This window comes from Grampus griseus (assembly GCF_964374135.1).
Source record: "Grampus griseus genome assembly, chromosome: 4".
Classification (NCBI taxonomy): Eukaryota; Metazoa; Chordata; class Mammalia; order Artiodactyla; family Delphinidae; genus Grampus; species Grampus griseus.
The window spans coordinates 31,183,731-31,208,755 of NC_138997.1; the positions used below are offsets into that span (position 1 = coordinate 31,183,731).

At 42.8% G+C, this 25,025-nt stretch overlaps 1 protein-coding gene across 1 annotated transcript in view; it reads right to left on the bottom strand.

Moving 5' to 3' along the window:
* Positions 1-634: 634 nt before the first annotated feature.
* TMEM154 (transmembrane protein 154) overlaps positions 635-25,025 on the bottom strand; it is a 44,198-nt gene continuing 19,807 nt past the window's right edge. Inside the window, exons 2-7 of the mRNA XM_082653857.1 lie at positions 21,654-21,899; positions 21,525-21,563; positions 15,343-15,370; positions 14,070-14,155; positions 11,916-11,976; positions 635-764 (exon numbers count right to left, since the gene is read on the bottom strand). Coding sequence (XP_082509983.1) covers positions 749-764; positions 11,916-11,976; positions 14,070-14,155; positions 15,343-15,370; positions 21,525-21,563; positions 21,654-21,899 — 476 coding nt within the window. The 3' untranslated portion in view covers positions 635-748. The remainder of the gene's footprint in view (positions 765-11,915; positions 11,977-14,069; positions 14,156-15,342; positions 15,371-21,524; positions 21,564-21,653; positions 21,900-25,025) is intronic.

Here is a 25,025-nt window from a genome sequence, read left to right on the forward strand (position 1 = left end):
CCGTGGGGAAGTGTGAACAAGCAGCTGATTTTCTCTGAGAAGGAAAACAGGTGCTCTTTCACTGAGAATTCCATTCCTCCCTCACCTGGCTAACTCAGGGTCAACACGTCCCCAAACAGCATCCCTTCAGGACTGTGGGCTCTCACACTGTGTCTCATGGCAGGTGGAAATGAGCTTACCCACCCCCTGGGATGGGGTCCACATTGAAACACTTGCTTTGTTTGCTGTCTATTCCATGACATAACTCACCTTGAGCAAAGTTCCCACTGAATGTAATTGACCTATCAGAGAACTTAACTCATGAGAGGAAATTATCCAAAGCTAGCTAGGTCGCAAGGTGACCCAGAAGGAAACCATAGACAGCTTCCTGATTTGTACCCTGAGGAATGAAGCAGAAAGGTAACAAGGGCTTGAGAGCATGGCCAGGGTGATGGTACAGTCATCTAGAGGTTGGCTGGGCGGAGGAAACACCCACTGATAAGCGCTGACTGCATCTTATGGTTCCTCCACCCTCAGCGATGGATGGCAGCCACGCCTTTGCCCAGCACTTCTCAATCGAGCATTCTTCCAAGTACAGGTGATGCACTGGGCGTTGGAAGACTGGGCGCTGGAAGCAACAGCAAAAGGTTCTTGTGTTTACATTGATTTGAAATTAATTAAATTCGGATCCTCTTCATCCTCTGCTGGCAGGCCCAGCAGGCTCCCTCCGGGGCTGCTTTCTCTTGGAAAACATTAGCACCATTCAGTTTCAGGATTCATTGTCACTGCAAAAAACAGAACAATAGTATATTTCCAAGAAGCTACTGAGAGCTGGTCACTCGGCTATGGAGGTGACTCAGGATAACATAGCAGTCAGGGAGCCGACGGTGTCCAGATTACAATTTCTGAAACAAAGGTCAGTTCAGTTTGGATTTTATATCTGAACCCTGAGGAGGAAATCTAGGAAAGCCAAGAAATAATCCCTAGCTCTGGTTGTAATATCTTCCCCAGGGCTGATGCGGAGAGAACCAGATGGAGCCGGGGTTCCCCCTTTAAAGAAATCGGATCCCATTCTCTATGGATAGAAGCCAAACCGCCTTTTCTTTTTCCTTAAAAAAAAAATTTCGATATGTTATTTTCTCTCAAGGGTTTGTGGTCCTGGCGTGTTTTCAAAAGCCCATTTTTTTTCCCAGGCATAGAGGATCTGGAAGTGCCTTCTCAGTGTCATTTAGAATTCAATCATCAGGCATCTTCAGGTGTGAGTAGACATAAGTTATGGACATGGTGTGTGGACATAACCATGCTCGCGGGCTAATTTCTGCTTTTGTTTCTCACTTGGCTCTCTCAGCCACAGGTCTGGCTCTATAGCTCTTCCCCAGTGAGACCATGTCTCCACCCAAGTCTCGTGGAAAGCAGACTACTTGACCTCCCGCACCTCCACCCGCTTTTTAAAAATTTTGTGTCCTTTCACCCAAATTCTAGCATGTCTACACTTGAAGTGACCTGTGTTTCCAAGGAAGTGCCTGAATGACGATCATCAACAGGACCTGGTGTCTCCTTAGCTCAGAGGCTCGTAGAGGCTGCAATAGACCATGTTTTTCTGACTCCTACCTCAGTTCTCGCCTGCTCAGTGACACACCAGGTGTTTCCAAAAGGTCTCTGAAGCAACTTGATAGATGATAGAGAGCCAGCTAGCTAGCTAGATGATAGAGAGCCAGCTAGCTAGCTAGATGATAGAGAGCCAGCTAGCTAGATGATAGAGAGCCAGCTAGCTAGCTAGATGATAGAGAGCTAGCTAGATAGCTAGATGATAGAGAGCCAGCTAGCTAGCTAGCTAGCTAGATGATAGAGAGCCAGCCAGCCAGCTAGCTAGCTAGATGATAGAGTGCTAGCTAGCTAGATGATAGAGAGCTAGCTAGCTAGCTAGATGATAGAGAGCTAGCTAGCTAGTTAGATGATAGAGAGCCAGCTAGCTAGCTAGATGATAGAGAGCCAGCTAGCTAGCTAGATGATAGACAGCCAGCTAGCTAGATGATAGAGAGCCAGCTAGCTAGCTAGATGATAGAGTGCTAGCTAGCTAGATGATAGAGAGCCAGCTAGCTAGCTAGATGATAGAGAGCTAGCTAGCTAGCTAGATGATAAAGAGCTAGCTAGCTAGCTAGATGATAGAGAGCCAGTTAGCTAGCTAGATGATAGAGAGCTAGCTAGATGATAGAGAGCCAGCTAGCTAGCTAGATGATAGAGAGCCAGCTAGCTAGATGATAGAGAGCCAGCTAGCTAGCTAGATGATAGAGAGCTAGCTAGATAGCTAGATGATAGAGAGCCAGCTAGCTAGCTAGATGATAGAGAGCCAGCCAGCTAGCTAGCTAGCTAGATGATAGATAGCCAGCTAGCTAGCTAGATGATAGAGTGCTAGCTAGCTAGATGATAGAGAGCCACCTAGCTAGCTAGATGATAGAGAGCTAGCTAGCTAGCTAGATGATAGAGAGCCAGCTAGCTAGCTAGATGATAGCCAGCCAGCTAGCTAGATGATAGAGAGCCAGCTAGCTAGCTAGATGATAGAGTGCTAGCTAGCTAGATGATAGAGAGCCAGCTAGCTAGCTAGATGATAGAGAGCTAGCTAGCTAGCTAGCTAGATCTAGCCAAGAAAGAGGAGGAGAGACATTGTGTATGTGTTTGTGTGTCTGTGTCTGTGTTGTGAAGACAGGGGGAAGAAGCTGTGACCAGGAAAGCTGACCAATGGGAAAGAAAGGGGAAAGCAGACATGGATAAAAAAGGACAACTTCTATAGGAAAACTTATTTAATGGAAACCTGACTGCAAATGAAGACATTCTTTATCTGAAGAACGAACGTAACAACCCGTTTCATACGTCACACTGAACAGCTCTTAAACTGGGCAAGGAGGCTTCCTTTCTTGGAACTTGGGTGGTAGCAAGATAATATTTCTGAGATCCAGGAGTTCATCTCTATGGAGCATAAGTCCCTGAAGTGCATGTTTTCCTTCTGTGGCTTTATCTTGACATTTCAGCTACTCTAAGCAGACCAAAATACAAGGCTGTACAGCAATGGGCACAGTCCCTCATTTGTCCACAACGTTAATCTGTGTCCAGCAGTTAAAATAGAAGTGATTTTTAAAGTTAATTATTATAAGACCAATCCATATTCATTGTTGAAAAAATACAAAATACAAATAAGCCAAATAAAAATACTAACAACCTCACTACAGTTAACATTTTGGTATTTATTCTTCCAAACTTTTTTCTGTGATAATGATATATATTCTTTTTGTACAAAAATGGAATTATGTTATGCATATTGTTCTGTAATCTGCTTTTCTCACTCTCATTCATATATAGACCTCTTTTCTGGCTAATAAATATACCATATCTTTTTAATTGGCTATAGAGCACACCATTGTCTCACATTGTCTCACCAAGAACATTATTTTTAGGCATATCCTTATTGTTAAACATTTAAGCTATTTCCAACTTATAATTTTTATTTATTATAAAAATTGCTACATTTTTGCATGCTTCCAGTTGTTACCTTTGCATAAATATCTAGAAGAGGAATTGCTAGGTTAAAATGTATGCAATTTTAAAGCTTGACCAGCCCATTGTCCAATTACCCCCCTTCCCTAGAAATTTACCTTCTCTTGACACTTTCCTTTAGGGAAATATCCTTTCCCCAACATTCTAATACTGGATATTATTATTTTTAGCTTTTGTAAATTCAATAGGTGAAAATAATCTAATATTTACCTTAACATATTCTTGGGTTACTTTTTTTTGTTACTAGGAAGACTAAAGTTTTTTTCAGAGCTCTGTTGGTAATTTTAATTTCTTCTTTTGCCAAACTGCTTATTAATATTCTTTGCCCATATGGGACATTATCTTTTTATTGATTTATGTATTAATAATAATTCCTTGTTCATCATACATATCGCATATACTTTCCCCCAACTTGTCATTTTCCTCCTAATTTTATATTGTGTTTTTGGAAGTATAAAAAATCTGAGTTTTTAATGTAGTTAAGTCTATCCTTTTCTGATATGGTTTCTGACTGTGTGTCATGTTTTCAACCAGACCTCACCTTACAGTTATAATATTTATCTTTAATTTTTCTGGATTTTAGTTCTTTCTTTTTCACATATAAACTTATCCGGAGTCTATTTTAATCTAAAGTGTGAGGTCGAGTTCTAAATTTTCCCTCCCAATGTTAGTCAGTTGTTTTAAGACTATTTACTGAATAATCCACTTGCTATGAATTGCTACTTTCATAATATATTAAATGTTTACATATACTTGAGGCTGTTTTGAATATATTATTCTATGCCAGTAATACTTATTTGGTTCTGGGTATGCACAGTTTTAATTATTGGAGCATGTTCCCTGCAAATCCACCTCCTCACACACAATTGTTCTTTTTCCTTCTTTTAGAATTACCCTATCTGCGCACAATTATTCTCCCAGATGAAATGCTCATTGGGATCTTTAAAAGACTAAGTTGAATTTAAAAGGATAATTTTCACACTGTTGAGTCTTTCATTCAGAAACACAGTACGTCTCTCTCCATTTGTTTATATCTTTGATGTTCTTCCATAAAAATTTGAACAATTTCTTTTTATATTATCCATACATTTTTGGATTAAGTTTTTGCCTAGGTATTTCTCTTCTTGGGCTGCTTCTATAGTTGAGCCAAATTTTGGCGTGTGCTCATGGTGGCTTTTTGAGCCCAGGGTCAGGTGGGCAGAGCTTAAGTCAGGGCTCAGCCACTTTCTCGCTGTGTGACCTTGAGCAAGTTAACATTTCTTAGCCCATCTCATCTGCAAAACATGCATAATAATACCATGTGCCTTAGAAGGCTGTTGGAAAAAAATCAATGAGAAAATGTAGGCGAAGCTCTATGCCACGGGCCCGACCTCCAGACACATGAACGGGCATTCTGATTTTGCTAGATTCTATGCTAGTAAATGTTCAGTTAAACACAAGCTTGAACATTGCTTCAAATATCCACAGCCTTTAAGAAACCGTCTTCCAAAACAAACTTTCAGTTTCTGAGGACAGTGTAACCTAAATGCAGTTTGTTTAGAACACTCTACAAACATTATGAAGGCTTAGAGTGTGACACTGCCCACCAACCAGAACCCATTCATTTAAAGCATCAAAGAGCACAGGACCTCATGCATGATACGTGTGGAACTTATGTGCTTATAGATCTGGCCACTGACAACGTGCCAGGTCCGCCACACCAGAGACAGTCCCAGTGTGGGTACAAGTTGCTTCAGCAGTGGGTCAGCAGGTCATTCCTAGTGTTGCAACTCTCACACGCGATTTTCACCGGTGGTGTGATGGACAACGTGCCTGTTAGTAAGTCAGCAACCCGGGACCTGGCTCCCCACCCATGCCCGAGCCTGGAGGCATTATTCTCCCTCACGCTCGTTCCTTTATTGAGTTAGATGTGTTCCCTGCTATCTTTGTGGTTATTTATCATCTCTGTGAAATGATCGAATCAGCCCTGATGTTTCCAGCTCTGGCAAATGCTAGAATTCCCTGTTAAAAATATCTTGGCAAACTGCCACAGAATTGCAACAAATAAAATCAGTGATCCCGCTTCAAACTTCTGTTGTTTGCCTTGATGTTAATTCGTACGGCTTTGGTCACTTATCTGTGACAGCAGCACGAGTGAGTGATTTTCCTCAGAGGGTTATATGTAGATATTTTAAGAATGTGGGGTAGCTTTCCAAAAAGCTGTATAGTAACAAGCCTCCAAACTGTAAAAAACCAATTGAATTGATTAAAAAGCATCATCTGATGATTTTTAAGAAAGCATTTAAGTGGAACGCCACCAGTTAAATGAGGAGGTGCAATTGTAACACCTGGTTTCATAACTGCCCCTTGGTTGCAGTCAGGATCAGATAAGCCATCTTTGTCCTTCTGACCAGTTTACCTTGTAACAATCTCTCTTTCTGACCACAGCTAATGTTGCCTGTCTCCCAAGATGTAATAAACCTATGCTAAACCTTTCTCTAATTATGATGCTCTCTAACTTGGTTTGGGGAGGAGTGCAAAGTTCAGTTTAGCACAAAGTCACGGAACAGTTAGATCATGCTCTCTTCCGCGTCATCAATAGAACGTCCCTTCTCCTTCCCGTAAGAGGCCTGCCCAGGTGGAATTATAGAGACGAGAATCTGGCTGCCATCAGAGCCAGGCCCAGAATTGGTCCAAGACACATAGATCATGCCCACGGTGTAGACACAATCTGGGCTAGTATTCAAACGAGGCTGTGGTGTATTGAATTTAGTGCATCTTCTCTCACCCACCACAGACAGGCATAGACACACACATATACACACACCCCTACATGTTAACCATGTCATTTGAGGTTAGCATCCTGCAGGATTATAAACTGACTTTGTATCTCTCATGATACTTAGCTCGGATTTGAGGGAAATCAGTTGGCACTTAATATACTTAATATTTAATACTTGTTGACTTTTAAATGACTAGAGGGACTGGAGAGAAAAAGAGGAAGGAAACTCATAAAGTAATTGGAAGCGGCCACAGAGATTTACTGGAGTGGAGAGGCCAGAACGGTTCACACAAAACTGCTGTTTTCTTGCAATTCATGGTTCAGTCTTGTCAATGTCTGCACTGCATCAGCCACCGAAGACTTTCATAGTTGGCCTCATGGTGGATGGCTTTCTTGCTACTAAGGGTTCTTTTTAAAAGTTTCTAATTTGTCTTTTCATTTATGGAATATCTCTTTTATTTTAACTAATTAGTCAAAGAAAATGAAAATCCAATTTTAAACTCTTCTCTAGATTGAGCTTCATCAAAAACTTGCTGTGCAAACTTGGACAAATCACTTAACCTCTCTGATTTCCAGGTTTACTCAGATGGATTGTTTCATTTTTAGCTGGTTGTCTTGGCATGATGTGGACAATGCCAGGCACATATTAGGCACTCAATAAGTATATTTGAAAAATTACACTGACGATCATACTTTCTCCAAAAAAACACAAAGAGAAGGGAAGAAACAGGGAGAAATTCAAAAAATTCTCTATTAAGCTAACCTGCATTTTCCTGAAAAATACTAAAGTGATACATTTTTATATTATTGAGCTCAGACATGAATCATAAAATGAACAATGGAGGGCTTCCCTGGTGGCGCATTAGTTGAGAATCTGCCTTCTGATGCAGGGGACATGGGTTCGAGCCCTGGTCTGGGAAGATCCCACATGCCGCGGAGCAACTAGGTCCGTGAGCCACAATTACTGAGCCTGCGCGTCTGGAGCCTGTGCTCCGCAACAAGAGATGCTGCGATAGTGAGAGGCCCACGCACAGCGATGAAGAGTGGCCCCTGCTTGTCACAACCAGAGAAAGCCCTTGCACAGAAACGAAAACCCAACACAGCAAAAATAAATAAATTAATAAAAATACATTGGTGTCTGAGTTTCACACCCGAGATTCTTAAAAAAAAAAAAAAAAAGAACAATGGAATTATTACAAAAGCAGAACAGGTATACTGTTACTTACCTTCTTTGACTTGGTTAATTTCCTAGGTAGTAGTAGCTAGGTATCTGGTATCTAGAATAAGTGTCTTATTATTGTTGTTATTACTGTACTTTCAAATTTATAAATTGACTTGGATGAAATCTAATTCTCCCCCAATCTTTCCCAATGCTGTTACTCAACATAAAATCATCACTGTGGCCAACAGGCATAAAGGGAAAGAAGACGTGCGCTTGGCTAATATTTGCAATTCCTTTTCTGTGGTTATTCACCTAAGCTTGCAGAGGCAGAAACACCACGCTTTCAGGAAATTGTCTAGTTATAAAGGCCTCAGGAAGAAGGAAGAGACTGCCCAGACTGTAAGCACCAAGATGAAAGGAATTCCATCTTGTTTTTGCCACTGTCGAGTGGCATTAGAGAAGGTATTGTAAGGATGGGGGTAGACAATAAGGGAGTGAATTCTTTCAAGACAATTTAAACAATAATAAAACCAACTCAATGGATCTGTTTTTTGTTATCAACACACGCTGGCAAGGCTGAACAATGTCGGTGATGAAATTCTCTTCAACTCTAGGGCAGACCTCAGCTCCACCCTGCCCACCCCTTGGACACTGTTCCACTGACACTGTTCCCGGTACCCCATACGTTGCCTGGCACATAACATGTACGAATTATAGGGAAAAATGCTAAGGTGGGAAATAAGGATATAGAATTCCCCTTCCCCCACCATTCCTTTGCTGTCTTTTCCCACTGATTTTTTTGAAAACATGAAAACCATACTTTAAACTTCCCATGGTACTTTGCACATCCCTGGCCCTTATTAAAATCCTGTGCTAAATTTCAGATTCCACAGCTCGAGGAAAATGTCCACTCAGTGAGGACAAGGCGAAGTAATGAGGAACTGCTGGCTAATGGGATGTGTGGGAAAAGTCTGGAAAGACCTGAGATTATGAACCTGAACAAGAGAAGGTGAAGGGTTGACGTCTGCACACAATGTAGTGCATTAAGTGTAGGCTGGTGACCAGATCACCTCGTTGTCCCAGGATCAGAGTGGACTTTATGGATAACAGAGGCTTTATGTCACAGTGTCTTTCTAGCATCAAGAAGTAAATGGATTCCAGAAGTCTTAGTTCCCCATCCTCCTGCTAGTCCAAGCAGGATGGGGAAGTGTGTTTTCCACTACGTTCAATCTGCAGTGACTGTTATATACTTTCTGAAGCATTAGAGTCACCCGTATACTGCTTAGACGGTAGAGGAAGGATGATTCACAGAGGTCAAAACCACTGGGGAACTTTGGACGTAATGATGTGTCAAAATAGGTTAACCGATTGTAACGAAGGTCCCGCTCTGGTGGGGGGTGTCAACAGCGGAGAGGGTTGTGCACGTGGGAGCCAGGGGTATGGGGGACTTCTATGTACTTTCTGCTCAATTTTGCTGTGAATCTAAAACTGCTCTAAAATAGAAAATCTTTAAAAAAAAAAAAAGTCAGTTGGAGAGGATGGGGAGAATTATTGCCAGAGCATAAAAGAATTCATTTCATTTGTGTGGTGCTTTAAAACTTACAAAGTTTTTTTCTCTCTTGGGATCCTGTGAAACTAGAAGGACAGGTGGCATTATATCCATTTTACAAGATGAGGAAACTGAAGCTTACAGAGAGTTAAAGTGACTTGTCTTAGTACAAAGAATAAATGATCATCCAAGTCGGGTCTTGAAACCAGTCTTCTGATTCTAAGCCCAGTGACCATTGCACTCACCACCTGTATCTCTAATGATTCACAAGCTTTCAGAAAAAAAATCTTCTATCTGTCCTGGATTCAAGGTTCAAAGTAAATGTTTCATCAATTATCAATGTAATTAAGACAATAAGAGAAAGAAATGTAAATAAAATCACGACAGAAAAGATTATCCAAACTACAAGATAATCCAAACTATGTACCCTTTCAAAAATTCCGGACGGCTGAGAGGACTATTCTGAAATCACCAGCATATTACCTACGCTGGTAATGGATGGGGAACCTAAAGGCTCCAGATCATTACTAGGGGATGAAACAAATTCATAATTTCTCAGGATTGGTAAGCGCCAAAAAGAAGTCCCCAGGGAAACCAGGAGCAAAAAGAATGCTCCACATACTAGATGTGCCTGGACCTTAGGACACAGGCTCATTCACCCAAAAGGCAATAAGTTTATGTATATCAATTCTAACTTTTTATAATAATTAAAAATAACTAATACTTATTGAGAGTTAATTTTGTACCAGGATTTGTTCTAAGTGCTTTGTACTTTTCTGAGTTTTTAGTGAATAAAAATTAAATTTGCTCTGCAATATCATGATACCCTTTGAAGTAATCAGACAGTGTCATCAGCACCAAAGACTGGGGACTTGCCACTCTTGGTTCTATGACCCTGGTCCTGGCTTCATCAAGAGGGAATGAGGTGACAGCTTGACAGTTGTCCTGTGAATTAAAACCAGACCAACAGAGGAATGTAGACATTCCCTTTAAAATCAATAATTTAGCATGAAGCAGCTCTCCGAATAGGTTAAGGCTTTTTGCCTTAGAAGCGGAAATGTGGTAGAGCTTACTTCAGAGACCAGCCTCTCAGCATTTCAAAAACATGATTTCTAAGAAGCTTTTACCACCATACAATTCTCTAACGTTAAGCTTCTTCTATGTTGCCAATAATTTCAAGGAACAAGAGGCAGGTATATAAAAACCAATGATATCTCACATCTTTTGAGGGTGCACATCAGAGATGCAGTAATAAGATATTTATAAGGTTTTGGGGGGTGATCTGAGCCCTAAACTGGACACACACAGATGTTCATTTTTAGGTAAAAATGCAAAGGAAATAATTCCTTCGTAATGTCCTCTGTGATACTCCCACGAGCATTCTTTTTTTTCTTTCATCTTGTTAATGTCTGATAGCTCTTTTAAATAGGATAGACTCTTTTCTGAACCAGTGGTGAATTCTAACATGCAAGTACCCGCAGAGGTAACAATGACTGACATCTACAATAAGGTGCATATCCTGCATCAGAGCGGAGGCTCACCTCAGTGAGATTATGGTGGCACGACTTCTCAGGTAAGGCTTAGGGGAGGAAGCAGAACAAGGGTCTGGAAGACAAACATCTGACTGCCCCAATCACTGTCTAATAATCAGTCTTTCCTCGCATCGCTCTGGCTTCAGGAACTGCTTGTGACAAGTGACTGCGCTCTGGAAACATTTAAGGGGACTGGTGCAGGGCCTCTGGTTAACTTGGAAGGAGAGACGGTGGGTGGTCTTTATCCTGCTTTGAAAATGTATTCTGTTTATTCCGACAGAAGTGTAATATCTCAGTTACAGGCTCAGTCAAGTTCCCTACTCGTCGGTCATCTCGGAGTTACCCCATCAGCAATTCTGTGCCCCCCAAATCACAGCAGTGCTCTGTGGAGCAAGTCCCTGACTTACTGAATCATCAATCCTATTTCCTGCGAGCATGTCCCAGGTCCTGACCAAAGGATTCTCTGATCAAAAACACCCAGACACGGTAATTTCTATCCTCACAAAAGATAATATAATTTAAACAAGACTGTGGAAGGCTAAAGGACGCACAGGCCCCAGTGCGCTAAAATTTTCTATTAAGCAGAGCCACCTAGTGGTAGAATGGAGTATGGGTTTTTTAAAAATTCTCATTTAATTTATCTCATATAACAATCCAATTCAGGCGGGGTTTTCTTTTGTTTTGTTTATGTTCATTTTACTCACTCTTGTTTACAGTTACCCCTTTGAGATTGTCACCTCCATCTGTTTTCCTTACCAAACATCTACTCATCCAAGGTCAACAAACCTACAGTTTGTCATAATCAGAAAGTTTTAGGACTAAAACAGAAGCCGACTCAACAGTGTCTCTTTAGAAGGGCAAAAAAATGTCACTACTAATTTATTTCTAAAGATAAAGAGTCACTAGGATATTTAATTTGTACCTTTCTATTTTCCATAACTCACACTTTCGTTTCTCCATACACCCATGAAAACTGTCACATAAAATTTATAGGCACAGGGACTTTCCTGGTGGTCCAGTGGTAAAGAATCCACCTTCCAATGCAGGGGACATGGGTTCCATCCCTGGTCAGGGAACTAAGATCCCACATGTCGCGGGGTAGCTAAGCCCGCACGCCACAACTACTGAGCTGGCGCCCTGAACTACAGAAGAGAAAACCCGCACACCACAACTAGAGAGAAGCCCGCGTACCACAACAAAGAGCCCATGTGCCAGCAACTAAGACCCGATGCGGCCAAAAATAATAAAATAAATAAATGAATAATAAAGAAATCTTTTAAAAAATTTATAGGCACAGAGAAGGTGAGCAAAAGTCCTCAACTGTGGTCTCCAATCTCCCCCTCCCAACCATATATAATCTGTGGTAGAAATTAGAAGTACCTTGGGTTGCTGTGGTTTGGTTCCTTTTCTTCCTCTAAAGTAGGTAAACACTCATAGTTGGCTAGGACAGAATAAAAGCAAGCTCATTGTTAGTCACTAAAATTCTGTTTTTTATCTACAAAACTCGTGCAGTTGAGTATCACATTTCTCTGATCTGTATGGTTAGTTGTGCAGAAATGGCCTCACCAGGGAGTTTCAGAGGTTAAAAGATTAATGACGGCAAGGCTCTTGAAATGGAAAAAGCACTAACAGCACAGATACAAGACTTCAACGTGCCTCTGGCCCCGTTGGAAAGGGCACAATTCATCACTGCTTGGTTATTCAGTCCCTGAGGAACACCACTGGGGCTCCAAAGGCTAGAATCTGCATGGATCAGAGTAGACACAGGAATAAAACGGCTTCACCCAAGGTCCTGATGTGTCTGCAGAATGATTTCAGTCTGGAGGCACAACAGGAAAGAAGCAGGTAAAGTGGGGAACAGTCGACCTTGTTAAAGTCATCAGAATTCTCTCCTATTACACGACTGCTGTTTCCAAGGGGGAGAAAAATCCACTGGATCTATCACCTATGTGTCAAAGCCACTCTCTGCTTTAGCTGTCAAATGGAAATGCCTTCTTCCAGATTTCTGGTTTTAGTGAGTGTAACAGGATCATGATTTTATATTACAATTATCTGAGTCATAAAAGGAAATACACCAAAATATTAAGAGAGATTGGTTCTGGGTGGTGGAACACTTTTCTTTTTTTTTTTGGAAAAAAAAAATTCTACTGTGTACGTATATTATTTTTATAAACTAAAACAAAACTAAAAACAACAAAATGAAACTACTTTAAGGACTATCTCAATGACCCACTCCATCCTCAAATGCTTTACAGAACCATTCTTCCCTCAATATTGGACTATGAAAAACTGTTCAAAATTGTACAATTTAGTTAAATGGTTCTCATCTTCTGGAAAGCTCATCTTGATAGCCTCTGGTACAAAAATTCTGGTACAAAGCTCATCTTGAAAGCCTCTGGTACAAAAATTCTAACACCAAGCCTCTGGATTTGAGAACTCCATTGTAGATTGTTGAATCTGACAGCTCCCAGGGTATTTTCTTTAAGATAAATGTTAAAAATACAAGTGATAGGATAATATAAATAGTAGATTGTAGTAGTTTAGCATGAGCATTAAAATAATTTATTGATTTTTTAAAGGAATCAAAAATAGAAAAAAGAGCTGTCATCATTTTTACATCTAAATGTTGATTTAATGAAAAGTAAGGGACATATACTACAATTACTGCCAGATATCAATTGGAAACTAAGTTATAATTGGATATTTATATTACTATCTCTATTAGTGCTGTCCAGTAGAACTTTCTACAGTGTTCTAGATTTGCACTGTCTGATATAATAGCTGTTAGCCACAGGTGGCTACTGAGTCCTCAAGATGTGGCTGGAATGAGTAAGGAACAAAATTTTAAATTTCATTTAATTTTTTAAATTTTAAGTTAAATAGACATATATGGCTAGTGCCTACTAGACAGACAGATCTATGTAAACCATATTTGATAAAGTTTTATATTTATATACAGATTAAAATCACAGATCTCTAGATTCTATAATATATCAGATAATGCCAGATGGTAACTTTTTCCAGATAGTTTGGTTTCAAGAGATTTCCTTGCTCGAAAATAAGATCATTTTCAAGAAGAAAAAGACCATTTGAAAAACTTGTGCAAAAATACAAAAGAGGGCTTCCCTGGCGGCGCGGTGGTTGAGAGTCCACCTGCCGATGCAGGGGACGCGGGTTCGTGCCCCGGTCCGGGAAGATCCCACGTGCCGCGGAGCGGCTGGGCCATGGCCGCTGAGCCTGCGCGTCTGGAGCCTGTGCTCCGCAACGGGAGAGGCCACAACAGTGAGAGGCCCGCGTACCGCAAAAAAAAAAAAAAAAAAAAAAATACAAAAGAGTAGCAACCATTGATGCAATAATTAAACTGCATATTTAAGGATGGTCAGACACCCTGCTTACTTCGTGCATGTGCCAGATGTAATGTGGGTGGGCTCACAGGGTCCCTCTAGGACTCATGGCATAGTTACAAATTGGGGGCAGCCTTCTCTTACCACAGAGCACAAAAAAACCCACCTTAGGTTATTCCACACCACATACCATTTCTATTCATGCTGTTCATCCACTTATCAAGCTCTTCCATTTCTATTTCCATCACAGAGGGTGTGTCTTCCTCAAAAATAGGGCTGGAGAGAGAAAATAAAGAGCTTGTGGGAAAAAATAAAACAAAAACCAAACCCAACATGTGTGATGTGCTGAATTTCGTTTGAGGAGCGCCTAGGATGTTGACCGTTGGCTGTGAGGAAGGCGAACTTGATTCAGTGTCTTACACTCCAGGATAGGCTGGGGGTTTACCCTATTCAAGAGGACCAAACTCTAATAGGAAAAAAGGCAAAAACGAAAATAAACCGTCATCCATTACTGATGATGGGCTGAAAGGCAGCCCAGGAGACTCTGCTCCTCCGGAAGGTACCAAGCCCGAGACTCCTCCGGGGAGTTGCCACATTTAGCATTTTAGCCTTGCTCAATTTCACTTCCCTTTCTTTGGGGGTTTTTGATCAGTGCTCCACGTCCAGAGGCCACGGTCAACAGGCTACTTTCATCACCTCGCCCTTCCATTCCCAGGCTTTCCTGCCATGAAGAAGTGGAGCCCTTGTGCTAAAAAATCCACCGTCCTCCCTAGCCGGGGCTCAGCGCGCAGTTCAGGGGAGAAGCCCAGGTTAATGCAGGTGGGGTTGGGGGAGGGGACCACCTGCTCTGACTGCTGCGCTGCGTAGGCGCCACCCTGCAGAGGAAGCCAGCCTAGTGTCCAAATAACCGGGTGTGTGTGTGTGTGTGTGTGTGTGTGTGTGTGTGACAGAGGTGGTGGTGACATCGCCCCAGGCCACTCCTCCGGGTGTCATCCTCTCTTCTTCTCTCTCCTCCACCCCCTCCTGCCACCTCCATTCCTCTTCTCGCCCCCTCTCCCCACCACGCACTGCTTCTCAACATACAAACCTCAGGCTTCTACCAGGGCTCCCCTCCCTTAATAACCAGCTAAAGTCTCTTCCCTGGAGATAAAATTTTTAATCAGAATAAATGAACGGATGTCCTTGAAATACACCCAGCGTCAGCATACTCAACCAACAATGCATTTGGAATCAGTAGCAGTCAGAAAAAAAGTTCTTTTCTGAACAAAGGACCCTGCCCTCCTCTCAGATCTCCCCTGGGGTGAGGTGTGGGCACTCGGGCACATCCTCCTGGGGCTGGGGAAGCCAAAGGTCCCCGGAAGGGGTGTCAAACCCAAAACTATTGAAAAGCCGGCTCTCTAATCTGTTCATCCCCTGACATCCTGGCCTATCCCGAGCTGGACTGGAGGCAGTGGGGAACTTACAGTTTCATGTTTTCACTTCCCAGGTCATCTAAAAGAGAGTAAATATAAAAGTCGTGTTAACTTTCAGTGTGTGTAACAACTTTTTATTTCCAACAGCTGAAATCTCCTCTACAAAGAGAGGAAATTACTTCAAGTAGATAACGTTTTGAAAGGAGCAGTAGTTAACCTCTATGTCAAACAAGGGCAGACTGCCATATTGAAATGAGGTCCCATCCACGTGAAATCTGTTCTTTTAGATCTGGTGGCCCTCTGAGAGCGCTCACTTCACAGTGGATGTCTATCCCTCTTGACTATTTTTATCCATAGGAAGAGGAAAATAGTGGTAAGATGGAGAAAGGAGGAGTTGAAAAGAGGGCTTGTTCCTGGGCCCCCAGATGTGCCAGTTCAAACCACTGCTGTCTCATCTCCTTGCAACACACTGTCCCTTTGTCCCGGAGTAGGACGTGGGTTATCAATCACCAGCTCCCCCTGGAACTCTCCTCTCGCCCTGCTCTTTGTGTGGGTGGATCTCTCACAACCTTCTGGTCTCAGTGAAACCAAGTCCCCCCTAAAACAGAAGGTCCCCTACCAAGTTTATGATTAATCTCTCTATCCAAATCTTCATTCCCCTTCTTTTTCCCTCTGACCTCAGTCCTGTGCTAACTGAACACTAACCAACCAGAGTCAGATGACTAAAACTGCTGTTATCGATAACATCGTTAATGGACTAAAATTGCTGTTGTAGATCTCATCATTAAAGCACAAACTCAGGTTGTTTCTCCAGGGCAAGTGGTGCTCACAGACCCCCAGCCATGGACCACCTCGTCAGAGAATCGTAAACCAGAAACGTCCTGACTCCCAGAATCACGATTAAGAAATGTCACAGAGGGCTTCCCTGGTGGCGCAGTGGTTGAGAGTCCGCCTGACGATGCAGGGGACACGGGTTCGTGCCCCGGTCTGGGAAGATCCCACATGCCGCGGAGCAGCTGGGCCCGTGAGCCATGGCCACTGATCCTCCGCGTCCGGAGCCTGTGCTCCGCAACGGAAGAAGCCACAACAGTGAGAGGCCCGTGTACCACAAAAAAAAAAAAGAAAGAAAGAAAGAAAAAGAAATGTCACAAGACGATGATTAATCGCAGCTTCTTTGTTCTTCTTTAAAAACACCCCTAACTCAGTGATCAAGTTGGACTGGATCTGAGGCTTGTCTCCCACCCCCTTGCTTGGCGCCCTGCAATAAATCCTTCCTTTGCTGCAAACTCTGGCTTCCTTTGCTCTTTCAGAGCCTGGCTTCCTGCACCCTGGGCACTCGAGCCCTTTTCCCAGTTACATCAACTTATACTCTTTCCTCAGAGAGGCCTCCCCTACCTCCTCTGTCTGAAGTAAGGCCCATCTTTCCTACTGCTTCCCAGCTCAGATCCTCATGTGCTCCTCCATAGTGTCTGCCACAATTTGTCATTGATCAGTTTCTCTGTTTAACTCTTTTTTGTCTGTCACTCCCACTAGACCATAGCTGCCAAAGGGCGGGGATCATGTCTGCCTTGTTCATGGTGGCATCCCCCAGCCCTACCCCATCCAGCTTGCACGGTACCTGACAAACACCCCGTAAATATTTATTGAATAAATGAATAGGTCTTAATCTGGATTGTCCAGCCCTGGGGTTAAATGTGTGCCCAATGTTTTGGATTTAACATTCTCATAGTAGTGAAACTTCCAACAAGCCTGCTTTTTGTTGCTGTTAGTTGAAGTGAGTCAGGTAACAGTTTGCAAAATGGCTTGAATGCTGACCAGACTCCAGATGAACACGGGCAAGAATTAGAGCCCAGGGCTCAGACTCTGTTTTGTTTGGCAGTGGAACCAATGCACCCAGAGAAACGAGGCAATGATGGCCAGCGAGTGGATAGCACAGCCCCACTGCACCTTCTATGATGTGAAAACCACTGGGAAGGAAACCGCTTTGTAGAGGTCCACTGAATAGTCAAATGGTCTCGATCCTTAGCCATCAGAGGCCGCCTTTGTCTGGCAGGCAGAGGTGCAGGTCCTCAGCGAGGGAACACAACCAGCAGGCACCTGGAACTGAGCTCCTGGCAGCCGGGAGCTGCTGTAATTTCCTGTGGGTTGGCAAACTTTAATGGCACAGCTAACCCAGGAAAGTTGGGCACAGATGTCAGTTTCATGCCATCACTGCTTCCCTTCGAGGGGCTGTAGGTTGTGTCCTCCTGCCTCTCGGTAGGAATCTGAAGCTTCCTGCAGGTGCCTGACTCCTCAGACACTTCAGTTGGGGAAAGGGGAGTATGTTCATCTCATTTTATATCCATGCATTTTTCATCTAAAATGTACAGGCTATTTCCTTAAGGGATTTTACTATAAATAAAGCCCCTATACAGCTGAACCTCCCTACAGGTGACCCATAAAAATGCCCCTGTTTTGTCCCTCCCGCCTTCCCCTCCCTCTTTCCCTGCTTAATAACCCCTTACAGCCCCACCGTGCAGGGGTGGGGGGGGGATTTATCTTTCTAATCTGGGTGCCCGCAGGCTTCGCGGTGAGTCAAAGCTAGCCCTGCATGCGGATGATAGAAAAGTTTAAAAACCCATTACAAAAGTGCTCCAGATGCACCAAACGCGAAGCTCCTGTAATCAGTATTCAAAGAGAGCAAAAAGCCTCCTGTGGCCTCGTCTCCCCTGCTCCACGGCCATTACCCCTGCCCCAGTCGCCATGGCAACGGGAAAACATCTGGGAGAGCGCCCAGGAGCCGAGCATTAAACTGGGAGGGAGACCAATTACCCGTCCTCAGCGATCAGGCCCTGCCCGCTCCACTCCACCTGGCTTCTGTCTCTTTATTAATAGCCACCTACTCCTTCTGCACCGGGAGGCAGACGCAGGTCTCACACAACCCACGACCCGCACTTGATTCCATTTTCCCTCCCACAGCCCTGCCACTTCCTGTCGGCCTCCACACTCCCTCCGCCTCCTTCAGTTCCCCCCTGACACCCACTTAGCCCCACGAAGCCCCCTGCCGGCTAGACTCCCGGGTGCACTTGACGGTAGGATTGCAGGGTAGAGGTGGGGACAGGGGACCCAGCAGGACACCGGCTCTCTTATCTGGTTTCTGTGCTGAACAGTGAGCAAGAGAGTCTTTCTGGAGCTTGAGCCCAGCCAGGTGTCCTGTAGTTAAAGCCTGTTTAAAGGGATGCTTTACTGCCAGCTGTTTCCCCTGCAACTCTTTCCCAGAGATGCAGCACATCAGGACACCTAATAAATATTAAATAATAACAACTGCAAATCTAATGCTTGCAAGTCTAGGGAAAAGGACAATAGCACATTAAGTCACTACACAGCCTTCCCTTTCCTGGACAAGGAACGGACAGGCCCAAAGAAAAAAGGTAATTTCCAAACAGGTGAAGTGTTCTTTCTACAAATATTGGCCAAGTGCTCCCCAGTTGTCAAATTTAAAGACATTTCTTGGTGTGGAAGAATAGAGCAGGCTCTATTCACCTGAGGACAGAAACAACGTGTCTATTCCTAACCTGAGACATCACCCATGCCCTCCCACAAAACATTCCTTTGGGAACTTTCCAAGCAAAATGCTGGTCTGACGCAGTATGACAGTTTTATTTTTCCTGGAAAAATAAATTAAAAATATATTTAAATCAAATTCCGTTAATTTAAATATATTCTCCTTTTATTGACTTGCATTATAATGCTAAATATGAATGGGGGGACTTCAGTGGGCAGTGGTTGTGAACCTTTTCTCTGTCAGTCTGTCTGAAGAGAGAGTCATCAGTTAACCATCTGAATCTATATTAAAGGAGTGGCAAGTAAAAGAAAATATTCCAAAAAAGCGCTCCTTACCAAAAACTTTGGTGATAAGCAGTTGCTTTGAAATTCTAAGTTTTCCATTTGTGTTTTCTTCAAGTGAGGCATATTTAAAGTAAAAACGATATGCCAATTTGTATTAAGAATAATGTGCAAATGTACTTTTACCTCTGAGAATAAGTAAACGTTCTCACGTTCTGTCATCAACTCATTCCTGCAACACTTTTATTGAGCAGCTAATATATGTGTTGGGCTAGGCATTCCGTTAGATAAAAGGGATAATAATAATTAGCTGACACAATATGCCGGGCACTGTTTTTTCTAAGTGCTTTAAACAGATGAATCCACTTAATTCACGCAACAACTCTATGAGGTAGGTGCTGAGTTTGCCCATTTGACAGATGAGGAAACTGAAGCAGAGGTCATAGAGCTAGGAAAGGCAAAAGCCAACTAGGCAGAGTATTCCAAAGTCTGTCCTCGCCACACTGTTCAACAAGATAAATAAGACAAGTTCTTAGTTCTCTCGGACCTTAAAGAGAACATAACCTCGTAAGAAAGAGAGACCAAAAAAAGGCAAGTCACCAACTTACGCCAGTGTAAATACTGTGCACAATAAGTGTGAACAGTCAAGAGGTGGTGATTAATTTTGCCTGGGGTGTGATTACTCAGCTCTTCATAAAATCTTTAGAACTGGGCATTGAAGAAGGGGGTGGCAGTTTGCCAAGCAACAAAGAAGGAAATTCCAGACAGAAGACATAACATCAATCAGGCATGGAGGCATCAGGAAAGGGAACAGCAAATACTGCCTGGACCGTGTCTGAGGTCAGTTCTCACTTGTGAATGGCTTTTGAATTTTGAGATTCTCCAAATAAAATTCAGTGAAAAGTCCCTTTCTGGATTTAGAGCCTCAGAGCATGACCATTTGACTAGTCAACCCCGACCTCTCCCTGACCCCATGACTACATTAGGTAAGATCAGCTACAGGTTAGGGTTTGGGCAGGAAATTCTTACTTTCCCTACTTAAAAAAAAAAAACGGGTCCAGGCAGCTCTGTTTGCTTTTTCTCTTTCTCTAGCTTACAAAGGAGCTCCCACGTGATGACTGTTATTAGGTCACCCTGAAATTGCAAGCAGTGGAGAAACATATGTATATCTTCTACTTTCTTGGAATCTATTACCCTGCCATGAAAGGTAATGCTCTTCTCTGCTTCCTTCCCGACTCGCATTTGCCCTACCTGCTGGCATTATGGAAAATGACCATTTACAGCTCCACGAGAGCTTAAAGCCTCTCCTGGTACTAGGATGGTGAGGGGGCCCGCAGGCCAAGGGCATGATCTCAAAGCCAGAGGTGCCCTGTTAGTGGATGTGAAGTACACAGAGTGAGTTTTGTATGCACATATAAATATGTATCTTATCACCCTTGAGTGACTTTTGGAATCCCTAAAGGCTTCAACTTGAAAATCTAATTGGGGCTTCCCTGGTGGCACAGTGGTTGAGAGTCCGCCTGCTGACGCAGGGAACACGGGTTCGTGCCCCGGTCCGGGAGGATCCCACATGCCGCGGAGCGGCTGGGCCCGTGAGCCATGGCCGCTGAGCCTGCGCGTCCGGAGCCTGTGCTCCGCAACGGGAGAGGCCACAACAGTGAGAGGCCCGCGTACCACAAAAACAAACAAACAAACAAAAAGATCTAATTGGAGTCACTTTTACCGGCACAAGCCAAAAGAAACCAAGTCTGCTTTGGACTCAGAACTATCCCAACACCTAGTATTTGATAGTCCTGGCATTGGAAGTGAATCCTCTCAGAGTGTATCTCTGACCCCGGGGATGTTCTATCAGATTAGTTTTCCATTGATGATAGTTATCTTTAGCCAATCAGGGATTTCATTCTAAAAGTTAGCATAGATTTAATAGGAATAAGAACCATGCTTCACCCAGGCCTTTTCAAGATTAAATGGGGATGGGGCATAGGGCAGAAAACAGTATCTGTGACAAAGCACAGATGGAAGAATCCTCTTCTTGTGGCGGTGAGCCCAAGGACTCCAGCCTTCCCACCCTGTCCGCAATCTGACCCACATCTTCACCAGCCTAACTGTTTCCTCCAATGGTCAGGAAATGTTACGTTGACCTATTGGCCAAAATTACACAGGGCCCTCATCTAGATTAGATACAGAGATGGCAGCTGTGTATTTTAATTTTCAATTTAGGCTGAAAGCATTTTCTCTCTCTCTTTTTTTTTAAATAGGAAGGAATATGACATTTATAAACTCTGGAAAACTTCATTGAAACAAGTCATTCATCACATATTATTTTACGTAGTTGCTTCACTTAAAAACCTCTCGGTTTCTTTTCCCACACCATCCCAACTCCAGGCAGGTGTTAGGATAATACTTACTTGTCTGTAAAGCACTCTGAGATCCTCGGCTAGAAGGCTCTGTGTGGAAGCAAAAAGTATTGTGTTTTATCATTTATTCATTAACATATGAAGCAGTTGTCTGGAAATGGGAACAGGCAAAATATTTACCTTGTTTATTCCTTTTTCTTTTACGGTAGATTACAAAGAGTATCACGGGTAAAAGTAGGACGGCCAATAAAATCACTGGGATCAACCCCATTAATATAAACTGTAATTGGCCTGCATCTTCACTAATAAGGGTAGGACTCATACTGACAGTGAATATTTCTGTGGTCACTGCAGCAAATATGCTCGGAACCGTAGCCTCTTCATCACTGCTTCCCAATTCTGTTGACAGTTCTGTTTCTTCCATTTCTGTGGGAACACACACAAAATTGAGATTGTCATGGAGACAAAGTTAATATGGTATATTTTCAATGATTTGAAATTTATCCTACATGCATCCAGTGATAAACTTGATCCGCTGGCTTTGGTCTTCCAGTTCAGTGTGACACAGAATACTATTGATCGAACATAAATGGAGCTCAACCGGGGAGTATATTGAACGTGGATCAGAGCCCAGAGATAAACCTCCCACAAAGGCTGGCAGTTTAGACGCACTTAAGCCAAGGGCGTTGAGAAGCTCTGTTGTGTCAAGGGCGATATTCCAGGATATCCTATAGGGTATTTTAATAACATTTCTGAATAAATCTAAATTCCCTTTTACTGAGAGTTAAGCACTTGCCACGTAACACTTTTAGGTAAAAGGATTGCACTGTGTCCTAATTTTTTTTTTTTTTAATAGAAGTTTACCTACCAATGGAAAAGAATTCTTTGAAATCAGGGTGACTGATCAGATGTCAGTGTAGGCCTCAGTTCTGCAGAGAACTAAGTCGTCTCTGAAATGATCCTACAGAAATCCTCTTGGACTCTAAATAAAAATATAATGTGTATCTCATTTGTACAGTGAAATTCTCAAGGGGAAGTTCCCTTAGAAACTAAGGAAACTACACCAGTATTTAAATTTATTGAATAACATGCATCTTTAGAACTTTCCCTATTAATAAGCTATATGCATGTTTATTCTGTTGGGACTTCAGATTGTGTTCGGAAACATCCATGGTTCATCACAGGATAGGAAAAGACTAGTAGCCAGATGATTATTTGAAAAATCTTTCCTCATCCGGCTCTGTAGTGACCATGGTGAGAAGAGTCCAGGTTTTCTTCCCATCGTGGTACAGTGTTGCCTATCATTCAGGTGGGGTCCAATGAGAAAACCAGCATATGAGCTGAGGCTACAGACAACTTATCCAATGGGATAATTTATGTGAAAGTTCTTTCTAAGGTGAAAGTTACTCTGCAAAGGAAGATGTCCACTTCCTGAAGCCATGTTCAGGCACATTAGGCCACCACCCAGAGGGTGACCGACTGGGCATGGCAGGGTCAATTCAGTCCTTAGCTCTCCACATGACTGCATGACAATGACTTATAAAAGTATTCCTTTGATCACAGTCTAACTTTTCAGTTATATAAACACTTCAATTTCTCCGAAGGCCAGGGGATCCACTTGGTAATCATATCTGTCAATGCCACCCCAAACCCTCAGAATCAATTACAAATTGCAGAGTCTAAGTAACTGGTGTTCTTCTCGTGTATTTACTGAAAGCAGGATTAAAAAATATCTACCACTTATTGACCTCTGCCTTCAGGGTTAAGTGACTTTGCCCTATATTTATGTCTTTGCAATAAGGTAAGTCAATAACGTATTCACACATTTTTAAAAGCTTTGATATATCACGTATCACTCTGGACCAGGAAAAGATATTTGTCCACCAGGACATCTCCTCCTTAAAATCACCCTGCTTGCAGAACTACTGGGACCAAACAGCATTCTTCACTGGTAACCCAGGCCAGCAAAGACTGGATACATTTGGGGGGGACAGGTGGGCAGTGGGAGCAGTGGCACACACACAAATGCAGTTGGTGACAATGGCCCTATTCCTTGAAGTCAGTGCTGATGGACCTTCCTCCAATAACCAGACCTCCTTTTTATTTCTTCTGTTTATTTACTTCTGCTACTGCTATAGCTGCTGCTATGATTTCAAGTTACCTTTTCAGATAACTTACTAAGAGCCAAGCCCTGTGCTCTGCCTTGTACCCAGATTATCTCATTTTGCCCCCACTATTTTTTCAGATAGAAACCAGGCAGGGAGCTTATACAACTAGCACACAACCACAAAGCTATCACAGGGGAGTGAAGATTTAAACTCAGGAGGGATGATTGCAGAACCTGAGCTTGGAACCTCACACAATATTTTCCTTCCCATCAGGCAGGAATGGAATGATTACAAATCATGAAGTGGTAACCAAGAGAGGGAAACTTGTGTTCTTGCCCCTCAGCCTACAGGAAGGTGGATTTCTGGCACAAAGGCAATGAGGGGCTCTCATTGGCCTCTTGCTAAGCTCCTCAGCCCAGGCAGCTGTGAGCAGAGCTGCCCAGAACAACAGGATCTTTCCAGCCTCTCCACGGAAGGCGAACAATTTCCCAGTAGAATACTCAGAGCTCTGAGTCACACTTGACCTGTTGCCCCAGAAGAGGAGAAAATGGGAAAGGAAATAAGCTAGCAAGAATAATGAGGGTGTTTGGACAATCAGGCATGAAAGAGAAATGGAGAGAAGCACACAGATGGTCCCGGGTCGTGCACATTTATTTCTCAGCACAAGGGACAATGCTGGTCACAGGTGGCTCTTAGTGGCATTTTGGAGTGAAAAGGACTGGAAATTTTCTCCACAATATCCCTCTTACACACAGCCTAACATACGTTTTCCATGTTAACCATCATTTACTCTCTCTGATTCTCTAGTGACTATTTAAATAAATGAGAGTCAAGGGTTCTCTCTGTGTGTTTTATTTTTCTTTATTCTGCAAGCCTTCATCTCCAGACGCTCCTGTGCCATCCTTCCTCACATCCCTCCGTTCCCAAACAAGAGCATAATAGCTCCAAATAACAGTCATTTATCAGATGCTGATAGTACATGCTAGGTACTAGGATAAACAGGCACCATCTAACTATCTTCACAACAAGTTCATTGTTCACAGTACAAATAAAGAAACTGAGTCTCAAATGTCTCGCCCTGTGGTACAACCCTGATATTTACACTGTCGGCTCTACTGATACACAGAGTTCTTTTTAAATTTTATTGAAGTACAGTTGATTTGTAATGTTGTTCATTTCTGCTGTACAGCAAAGTGACTCAGATATGTATGTATGTATAGATAGATAGATAGATAGATATACACACACACATATAATATATATATATTCTTTTCATATTCTTTTCCATTATGGTTTATCACAGGATATTCAGTATAGTTCCTTGTGCTATACAGTGACCTGGGAAGAACCTCTCTCGCCTCCAACCCTCCCTTTCCTTTTGTTGTTTATCCATCCTATATATAATAGTTTGCATCTGCTAATCCCAAGATCCCAACACTTCCCT